This window comes from Hetaerina americana, unplaced genomic scaffold (genome assembly GCF_022747635.1).
Source record: "Hetaerina americana unplaced genomic scaffold, ioHetAmer1.1.p SCAF_30, whole genome shotgun sequence".
Lineage (NCBI taxonomy): Eukaryota > Metazoa > Arthropoda > Insecta > Odonata > Calopterygidae > Hetaerina > Hetaerina americana.
In genome coordinates, this window is record NW_027286875.1 from 3,879,394 (window position 1) to 3,891,051 (window position 11,658).

An 11,658-nucleotide genomic window follows, 5' to 3' on the forward strand; every position below is an offset into this window, starting at 1 on the left:
AACCACAGATAATATCACACAGCATTGATAATTGCCGACGGTTTTGGAACTTTTCAATCTTAAGTAAACACAAGTTCTAATCAACACATTGATATGCTTGCTAGTTTTTATGCTGCACATCTCAAATGTGTCTCATTGAAAATTTTGTCCTTTCTTTTGCTGCAGAACAACAAAAACAATACAACCAAAAATATATTATGAACATTGACCACAAACATGTTTTGTCCCTCTACCCATGGCTTTCACTATTACCTGTCATATGAGGGATAGAAAAGGTGAGAAAAAAAGTTGAAATCAAAAGATACAAGAAATAAAGTTAAAAGGAAGGAAAGTAGAAAGAGAAATATATAAAAGAATTAATTTAGTGAGTGAGAAGTGAAAGTCATTCTGAAATTCAAAAGATACAATTTTACATTTAACATAAAAAGTATTCGATTCGCCCTTCATATTGGCATTGTGAAATTATTTCTTGCAATAGGTAAAAATTGTTTCTCAAGTATCAGTCCATGATACAAGTTAAAAACTGAAAAAAGACGTAAGTACAAATAATGTCGCGTAGAATTGATATTTAATGCCTTTCTTTGTTCAAACATTTTTCAAGAGAGACAACGCTCTCTCTATTATTGCATTGTAAGAATCAGAAGAAAAACTGGGTAATTTTCAATAATGCTGGATACTATTTAGTATTTTTTAAATTACCTAATCAACTATTTGGCTCACTATTCATGAGAAAGCTGCCTCGTCACATTCTCTTTTATCTTATCAACATCAAGAATTTTGTGCTGCAGTTGGAGGGCTCCAAGCCACAAACAATGAATAAAGTTTTCTAAAAAAGGTCATAACTGGAAATTATTCCACAGCTATGACCCTGACACAATAGCCCAATCTTCCCAATGGTTGGTTGAAGAGTCAAACAAGAATGTAACAAGGCAGCTGATGACCATTCCAACATATGACTTGGCTGACTGTTTAGAAAAGTGGAAGATATGTTGGGATAAGGGTGTGAGGTCCCAAGAGGAGTGCTCTGAAGGGGAGTAAGGCCTCATCATTCTAGGTAGGCTATTTTTCTCAAAATATTGCTATGCTGGACAGACCTCATAAAGGTTATACATTTCCTTTATGCAACCTACATTTGCTCCATCCAACCATTGACAGTGGCTGTCCTGCCAATCAGTATGATGAACAACTTGCAAGTAAAGCACACAGCCCAATGAACACCCATTTCCTAACCCAACCCACAGGAAATTGGGTTGTGTTGAGAAAAAAGGTTGGCTGGTTTGTGTTGATCTTGAATTGGCTGCAATTAATTATACTAATCATAAAACATTATGAAATAATAGGCTCAGATTCAACCTAGAATAATATGAGAATACCAGATATATAGCATAAAAGAGTAAATTTATGGCATGGTGACACAACTGCTGAGGGCAGCATAACAGAAAGGTAAGTAATTGAAAGAATAAATTTGAATGATAAAGAGTTTGGTATTAACAGTGAAGAACTGTGATTGGAAATGAAACAATGTCAGCACTAAATGTATAAGTTGCTGCCCCTTGGTCGGACTCAGAATGCATGAGTTCTGAGTAAGTACGGAGTAGTTTATAGGGGAAATGACTGGCAACTAAGGTCCTTGGTCTCATTAAAGAATTTGGCAGATACAATTTCCAGGAAATGGGGGAACAGAGGAGAGACCCAGCCAGGTATCAGCCAAATCTTAATGAAAGATACTAAGAGATTCAAACTTTAACATTGGAAACGTTGTAGAGACAAATGAAAATAAAGTATATTAACTTTCATACACGAGAAAATAGTAGGCAATCTTATGAGTGACATTTCAAATGGCTAACATATTTTGTCATTGATTTTGGTTCACTAAAATTGTTATCAATTTCTAACTCATTCTCATTTCCTAGCTTCTGAATTCTAGATATAGAGTGATTACATAAAACATATATGATGAAGGACAGTTGGAGAATGAAAATAGCCTACAATAAAATGTCAAATTAATGTGAAAAATTATTACCCTTTAAAGTTCAAAAAATAAATAATTATTCTGGCGATGTACTCCAAATGAAGATTCTTTTTCATCAAGATCTAAAGCATCAACTCTTTAGACCCATTCCATTTTCCATGTAATTACATCAGCAACAAAAAATTCATAACCGAAGTCCATCCAGAAATTACAAGATCAAATACTTTTGGCATCATTTCATAATAAAGGAATAAAATATAATCAAGTTCATGGCAACAACGAGTGCCCGCCATTATTATCAGTAAAATATAATTATAGACTGCATGAACTTCCTGCGTACAAATCTAAAATATACAATCCTAAGAAAAATAATAAGTAAATACTGAAACATCACACTTTTACGAAAAACGCTTCCTTTTGGAGTGAATTGGATATCTCTGCCTGAGAAGGAAAACTATTTACTAGATGATTATACCGTATCTATATACACTAATGGAAAAACATCAATTATGAAGTTTTTAAGGGGCGGAAGCTAGGCACTACTCTGTGAGAAGAACGGCAAGGGCCGTGGAGGGTAATTGATATTAAAAAGTATCAATTAGCTAAAATATATAGGCAGGTACTGCTTTGCAACTTTGATATTACTGCCTATGTCTTCTCCCATACAATCATCACATGAACTTTATGAAAGTACTCGCTTTTAATACATGCACTTACTATTGTTTGCCTCTCTTTTTATCTAGAGGAATTTTTGCAGATCCTGACAGTTGGTAAACAACTTGGATCCCGCTCCCTGCCTTACATGACAAATTTATAACTTCGCAAGGAAATTTTGAAATTACTGCCAAGCATGGCAGCCAGCGTACGTCGTCTGCTACAAATTGAATCCCGATATTCGCCCGAAACAAAATATTGCGGTGTTGGATGTGTAGATTTGTAAAAAATGTAAAAGTTTTATCATCCACTTAATAGCCATGTATACTCTGCTTAGCGGTTTTTATAAATATCTAGTTCAAAAGGATGAATACTGTGTTTTGATCCTGGGCCTCGATAACGCTGGAAAAACGGTAAATTACAAACAATACGGCATAAAATTACTGTATCAATTAGAAATTATGGGAGGAAACAGATCTGCCGTTGAATAGTGTTCATTTATCTCACGGTGAAGCATTTTTGGCGATATGTTTCAATGTGTTCCTTGTTATTGTGTTTTATGGTTTCAGAATGGATCATGTTTTTTCTTTTTGATGTTGCTTCACGACTGATTCTTCACGATGGTTGCTTTCAATATCTGCGTAAACAACAAAAGTACAGGAAAGTGACTGCGCTGAAATAAATTTTTTAATGTCCTCTTAATCAGTTTAGGCAAACGTTCATTTTGGTTCGAATCAATATACTGCATTTACTTTTAAATTTCTTCCCTCTGAAGATTACCAGTGCCCTGTTTTCATTTTGTGTCAGTGGCAGAGGCCACTGTGCCATTTGATTGCAAGCAAACGCACATATGTAATTGCCCGTGATTCAATCCAAATAGCTTAAGGGTTGCTAGGTAATCAGTGCAATTTATGTGGTAGCATATTCGTAGCTAAAAATAATGCACGTAGAGGTTTCTCATTCTCGTGACTTCTCTATTATTCACTGTTGCAATAAATATAAAATTCCCATGCTTAGAAAATTTTGTTCTCCCTTTTACATTTAATTTATAGACCTACTTGGAAGCCGCCAAAACCAAATTCACGAAAGGATACCGTGGAATGAACCTAAGTAAAATCACTGCTACTGTCGGCCTTAATATTGGACAAATTGATGTTGCTGGAATACGACTTCATTTTTTTGACCTTGGAGGTCAGGAAGAGCTTCAGTCACTGTGGGATAAGGTAAACCCAAATCTATCAAACTTATATTTTACTTTGTTATGGCAAAATTTATATGCAACTAACATTTGTGTGTTAGGTTTTGTATGTTGAACTGGGTGATAAGGATGATGAGGTAATTATGGGTCTCATAAAAAATGGGAGAGACGACAAAAAAGGTTTGAAAAAAGGTCAGCGAGTCATGCAGTGGAGACCTAAGTAATTGGCCTTATGAATGAGAATACAGTGCATGGATTGGTATATAATTGCAAGAGAGGTGCAATGTTTCATTCCAATTGCGTCAGAATTTGAATACTTTCAGGACGCCCTTAAATTGGAATTTAATCACAGACTGATGAAAATAGAATAGGAATGTGATGCCCGAAGTGTGGATGTAAGCAGAATGAATCATTACCAATGCGAGTTTTCTTAGTTAATGATATAAGATGAATAAATATGTAGCACATAATTCACATATATCATTTTGAAGAACATTTTTTAATTTTTGATAAAATTTAGAGAAATATAGATCTTAATTGAGAAGAAGAAAAGTAAGGTTTTACTAATTTAGTTCTCTGTTGACTTCTGCCCATCCTAAAAATTTCATTTAAGTTGTTTATTGCAGATATTGTCCAAACATTTGGATGTGGCCAAAAAGTAACTAAGTTTTTTGTTCTAGCTATACTCATGTACTAAATATGAAGCATGATAGACCTTAGAATTCAGAATGCCACTGACTGGAGGAGCCAGGTGCCATTGTGGTTGATGCTTGGGATACCTTTAGATTCTCCCAAACTGGGTGATCTTTCTAGTGCTAGATCTTTCAAGGAAACCACAGGTGGTAGAGGGGAAGGAACTATTCCTCCTTCCTGATGTGCGAATTTTATATGCCAGTGGACTAAATATTAGATGAGCTCTATCTTCACCCATCATTTTCTTTGGTAGGTCATAACGATGAGCAAGCAAAATTTCTGGCGCTATGACATGTGGCCCATCATGCAAACCTTGCTCCCGTCCTTCACTTTTCTCCAACCCCAAATGGAATTTGTCGGGCAGTCTATTGTCAATAAACATCTTCTATGTCTGTAGGTAGCAACTCTAATATTGGTTGTGATTGGTGAGGATAGACCTCATTTAGCTCACCTTGAACAAAGGTCTATGAAACATGGAATACACACATTTAGGATAGGGAGTCAAATACAGTAAAAAATCAAACTTCTTTTAGATGAAACAATCCAAAGGAATTAGTTGTCATGTGCACCCAAGATCCTCCAATAAGTAACCTGATATTCTACACTCTAGACCATGGAACCCCAAAGTGGTTCATATAGACTGGTCGATTCAGACTTTAGGGGTCATTGGAAAGAGTTTATAAAATCACTAGTATAATAAATAATAAATTCTTGGTGTGTACTAAAAGAATGCTGGCAATAGTCCATACTGCCCAAAATCCCCATATGTATTACTACTAGGCTACTGTCCAATGCACTCTCTGATACATCAATTGACCTCATTGGTCTCTTAAAATTCTGTATAAAATGTAGTCTGCATCCAATACATATACAATAACAATAGAGTGAATACATCACTAAAAAGAAATTAACCACACAGTCTAAATATATTTTAGGTGAAGGGGAAAGCATTGGAGAGGGTTTGAGTTGAAGATTGACAAGGGTGTCAATGACTCAAATGTTGAATAATGATAAACACAGCTTGGTACTCAGACTTAACTATATAATTATCTGAATTCTGTGCTTCTTATAAACTTCCACCTATATTTCAAAGAGACTGTGCTTTAACAGCAGTGCCACAGCAGTAACTTTTGACGGAGTCATCTTCTAATATGCATTAAAATGCAACAATTTCAGTGTAAAAATCATTTGCCTTGAATGATTTTTCCCCTCTAAAATTGTTGCATTTTAATGCACCTATGCTTGTTGATTTTAGTAGCATGACTGGTGAACATTCTCCTATTTTCCAGTAACATTGTAATGATTTTTGTGGTATATGCATGTTGAGGTTTTATAGTAGGCATTTTATCTGCCTCCTGGCTTGAATTTTTACTCTAAAATTGTAGGAAAATGCTGGCAGCATGCAGTTACCCATTAAGTGGTGCCTAATAATTCCCCTTATTACAAAATTTAAGTTAAAAATACCTTTGCTAGATGCATATTGACTATTTTAATGCCATTTGGTGTAAAATAAATGATAGGCCATTCAGCAAAGAGGAGCTCTAACCCCAATTTATCCATTGAAACTGGGGTGGGAGCTCTTCAAGTGCCTAACAGGAGAGGCCAGGCTAAGGCTTTTAGAGTGTAGTGTGTACTGAAATGTACTTATTCTGGAATGTACTATCGACAACTTTTTCTCAATTTTCACAGATTATATGTGAATGAATAGCTAATAATAATTGAGATTCAATAATAATTATTGAGGTTTGCCCAACTGCCTTAATATGATGTGTTCCTTTCATCATTATTTGCCGTTTTACCCTCGATTGACTGAATAATTAGAATAGATCAGTTTATTCTCCTCATATACGAGGGTCATCCGGAAAGTAGTACCCGTTCGTGAAATAAAGACACAAAAGTAAATATTAACAAACATAAAAAATTTTATTTGAAAGAGGATACTTTAAACTACTTCTCAACATAATCTCCAAGCAAATTAAGGCATTTGCCATAACGTGTGACAAGTTTCTGTATTCCTGCTGCATAGTCCTTCGCCGCCAGCTCATTGAGATACGCGAGGGACCCATCTTGCACAAATTTTTGCATAATGCAGATGGTGTTTAACAATTTCATGAACAATTGTTCGAGAAACATTGGGAAAATGCTCACAGATGTCATCAATTGTGACGCGCCGATCGTTCCTCACGAATTCGTCAACTGAGCTCACCAGTTGGTCTGTAATGACAGACGGTCTCCCCGAACGCTCATCGTCGTGTGTGTTCCCCCTCCCCATGTTGAAGTTGCGACACCACCGCCGAACAGACGACTCGTCCATTACATTGTCTCCATACACCTCCTTTAATTGGCGATGAATATCACATGGGCGAACGTTTCTTGCATTGAGGAATTTAATCACTGCCCTCACTTCACAACTGGCGGCGTTCTCAATTTTTTTAAACATTGTAAACAATCACAGAAACAACACAGGCAATGCTAGCGTCACGCAACTTGGCTCAGAGAAGGCAGACAAGCCACTGAAGCTATCTGACCTCGTCCAGCGGCTACTCGCGTCGTCAGCACTTCATGCGGCACGAACGGGTACTACTTTCCGGATGACCCTCGTACTATTACACCTAAAATAATCATTCAATTTTTTCCCTCAGTATTATGCTGAGTCACATGCAGTTATTTATGTTGTGGATTCTTCAGACAGAGATCGCATTCCAGATTCCAAAGAAGCATTTGGTAAGCTTTTACTGTATCAGTTTTGCCCCTATTTTTTAAATTCTGAATATGACAAATAAGTTAATTTCTATTTATATGGCAACTCTTCTCAAGTTGTCTTATCATATCCAATTGTTATTGTGATAAACAGATTCTCCACCTTTGAACTGGCATTTATTTCCAAGTCATAAATATGTTTCCCAACTTTGTAAACTATATCTCTTCCTTTCCCTTTTTTTGATATTTTTGAATATTGATGCATTGTTACGGAAAAAGGTTAGCTGAAATTCTGAACATACACTAGTAAAAAAGCTTGCTAGTGTTGCTGGGCACATCCTGATATAAGAAGTATGATTTTATGAGATATTTTATTTTATGGTTATTTTTTTACAAAAGGTATTATTTATAACTTCTGAAATTTGTATTGGCATTATCAATTGAGGAAGCAAAAATGTCATCTTGGATGATAATATGTCAGTGTCATTCCTTTTAAAGCCATAAATCATTTCATATGTTTCTCCTGGAAGATTTACTAATTCAAAAGTTTTATTTCTAAACCAGCTATTTTGTCAAAAAAACCAACCAAATTAGAGAAATATTTAATATCATTTTGGTTTGAAATGTATGTGTATTAGTTCAAGTTTGTTTTTGACAACGCAAATTGAGTATGGATTAATAACATTTTTAGATGTGTTCACAGTTTGTTTGCCCATTATTTGTATGCTATTTTTAAAACAATTTTGGGGTTAATTTTGATGTAAATTTCATTGAGCTGAAACTATTTTTATAATTGTATGTCACTGTGAAAGCAAATTAACCAATCAAGGTATTCTATCTGTTTTAAACGTCTGTTTTTAATGATTCCTAATGTACATTTTTCTCCAGGCACACATTGTGGAAACTTTGTATTCTTCTCATTTCTTAAATTCTGCCTTTCTTCATGCTGTCCAAAGGCAAAAGCAAATAAGTCTTTAAATTTTGCAAGTTCCCTTTCTTAATTGCCACATGTCTCTCCCCTAAAATTATCATTTAATCTAGAAGATGAAGTGGCCAATAGCAATGCCCTTTTGTAGCTGAAGCAACGTGTCTTCAAGTATCATTTCTTCCACTATGAGAAATGGAGTAGTCACTATTGAGTTTGCATGTTGAACATTATAAATGGTATATATATTCTCTTTTACAAAAGGAAATTCTTTTTCTAAGTACTGGTTAAAGTCATATTTCTTGTCCTTTTTTGGTGGCATTTCCAATGATAAGAAACTGAAATGAGAAAGGTTTAAATAATAAAAAAATTGTTTAAACCTATTAAATGACAAGGAGTATATTTTTATAATAATTAAATTTGATAATTTTCAACATTAAATAAAGTATAAATAAGGATATATTTAAGACCTGGGTGATATCTTTTATACCCAAATGACTCATGTTTTTTGATATTCATCAGTTCTGATAGGACGATGTCAGTGATCACACCAGTTTGTTTGTGGTATTGGTGTGCGAACGCTATTGACCCGCAACAATGTATTAAATAAAGAGTATACTTAATAATTTGAACTGATGAATTACATCTAATATGAGAAAGCTACAAATCCCACCAGTGCAAAATAAGTGTGACAGCTTGAGAAAACTGGGGCAAACTGAATGAGTTCTGTGAACCTCAGTTATTGAAGGGCAGTAAAAGTTAATGGTAAACAAGTTGTCTCTGGATGATACATTATTGGTGCAATTGCCTTGAAATTCCATTTATTGATAATTGCATTAAAAATTGAATTCAAGGTGAAAATGATGAACAAAACTGGCATGGAGGTACAAAAAAATATATGACCATAAAGTACAGCTGTTCGCGTTGTCATTCCAAGTAAAAATTACTGATTTAGGCGTGATGTGGTGGAACCGTTCCATAAAGCAGAGACAAAGACTATCACAATTTTCCCATTAATAAAGATTTATTTCCAACTAGTATCGATGTACTTCATTATTTTCAAGAGGAAATGATGTAGTGCATCAAAACTAGTAGGAAATAAATCTTCATTAAGTGGAAAATTATAATAGTCTTTGTCTTTGTTGTCATTCCAAGTGTTAAATGGAATTCATGCAATAGATAACTATTGAATCGCATAACTTTGTATTACAGTTATAAAACCATATTTGCTCCCCTTAGCAATAGGAAGTTACAGAGAATGATATCTCATTGAGATACTTGTGCAATGTGCTTACAATTCATATTACAACATTGTGGTGTACAGTGCAGGATAAAATACTGGATGCAATAATGCATATATTTTCTGGTCCTCATATATCTAGATGGAAAACGTACGTAGTGATGAGTAACCACTGGCATTAATAAAGCTTGTGCCAGTTGACATCGTCTTGTTGGTGATTATTATCAAATTCTCTTCACTTAAATTCCCTGTAAACTTGTGTAATGGACCCAATTTTAAATAGATTTGTTAATAGTTCAATTGTGCTCAATTCAATTTAGTGGGACATCAACTAGAAGTTATAGATTGGGCTCAAAAGTATTTTTGGACACAATTGTGTATTTTAGTTAGGAGTTGAATTTCAGCAAAGCCTTCCTTGTCATATTGTTTTGAACAATGCATAAGCTGACAGGTCATGATTGAATTTTCTATTTCATGATGTTTAGTTCTTTTTAAATCATTTGGTTGTTTTTTTATTTCTTGAAGACCGAACAATTGGCAGCAACCTATTGACTGGTGTCCCATTACTTGTGGTTGCAAATAAACAGGATTTGTCTGAGTGTATGGGAGTGCGTGAGGTGAAGCCTATTTTCAACCGTTCTGCCCACTTAATTGGGCGTAGAGATTGCATGGTGCTTCCAGTTTCAGCGCTAAATGGGTGAGATTCAGCAATTATAGTTTCTCATGCCGGTTCAACATATTTGTTTATATTTTTTCACTCAAAGTACCAGATAAATTTATTTCATCAAACCTTCAAAATTCTTTTGTCACTCAGGAGGACAAAAACTGTTCATATTTTGAATTACTATTGCATATTTTTACACCTAAATACTCTCCACTTTTTGCTGAAGTCAAATTTGAGTCATAGACCAAACATTGATAATTAAGAGACTACGTTATATTTATTTTTGTTGAATGTCTGCAGAATCATTCATGCCATATTTGTTTTATTTATTTAGTGATGGCATTGATGAAGGCATTCGGTGGTTGGTTGACTGTATCAAAAGGAACAGTGTAAATCGCCCACCAAGAAACCAAATGGATGAGTGACCCTGGACTTGATTGTGGATGTGATTATGCTTTCTATGTCAATATGTAAAGGACTTCCAAGGGCTCTACAGAAACATGCTGTTTTATGTGATTGCTGCCATGGAACTCTAAAGCAAGTACTGGATAGTGGCATATTTTTGTAAACGTGTGACAAGCAACAAATGAAGATGTCATCGGTTATCTGTGGTTGTTAATTGGCAAAATGAATTTTACTGCCTATTTTGTAAGGCATATGAAATTATGTTAATGTTGACAAATTTAATATCATAACAGCTGTTAAAGGCCTGAGCATAATTTTTTGATTTTGTATTTTTTTGAATGAAATGTAACAAATCATGTAAACATTAATAAAGTTAAGGTGAGGTAATTTATGTGTATTTAAACCAAAGCATTTGGTATCATTTATGTTACCTTAGTTCTTGTTGGTGTTATGTTACACATATGTGTACGCATTCTAGAGCTGTAGGAATGATCATTCACAAACTTAATGGGTTTTATGAATTCTCCACCAACTTTGATTTCTATCTCCAGTTCTTAGATGCCTCTTTTACCATTTCCTCCACATATAAATTGAAAATCATGGGTGATAATGGACATCTGAGCCTCTCCCTCTTTCTAACACTGCCAATCCTGACTTTTCATCTGCCACTCACACCTGAGCCATCTGAGACAGATGTGCAGGTTGTGGCTATGTAACTATCCTTCCAATTTGCTCCTATTTCCTGAAATACTATACATTCACAAATTCTACCTACTTAGCTAATTAGAAGATACGTTTCAGGCATGATATGGTGGAATATCATGATTAATTAAAAATTGGAAATTTTCCCCAAAATAAAATTTATTACGATCGACCTCCCCTTAGGTTCCTTGTGCACATGAACACCAGACTTTCCTGACCAAGGTGGGAAGCCCTGACTCCCCACCCTCTTTCTTCACGGACCAGGAGGGAAGGTTCTATGCCGTGGGATACCCCCTCATCGGCAATTTGAAAGTGAGGAAAATCCCTCTTATACCCTTCTGCAAACCCTCGCTAGAGCATGCCCCCTGGAACCATAACATATAAGTAATCCCAAATCCCTAATTACCAGTTTTTACCCTTTATGCATGTTGCTTCTTTGTGCATTGAGACCATGTGCCCAGTCACCGATCACGGGGAAAAGGCCCAACCTCAACCTTTCTCCACA

At 35.2% G+C, this 11,658-nt stretch overlaps 1 protein-coding gene across 1 annotated transcript; it reads left to right on the forward strand.

Annotated features, from left to right (window-relative positions):
* The first annotated feature begins 2,875 nt into the window (after positions 1-2,875).
* Arfrp1 (ADP-ribosylation factor related protein 1) lies at positions 2,876-10,853 on the forward strand. The gene is made up of 5 exons (XM_071588911.1): positions 2,876-3,039; positions 3,679-3,849; positions 7,160-7,241; positions 9,908-10,079; positions 10,381-10,853. Exons 1-5 carry the CDS (start codon positions 2,947-2,949, stop codon positions 10,469-10,471), a joined length of 609 nt encoding a protein of 202 aa, XP_071445012.1. The 5' UTR covers positions 2,876-2,946; the 3' UTR covers positions 10,472-10,853.
* Positions 10,854-11,658: the final 805 nt, after the last annotated feature.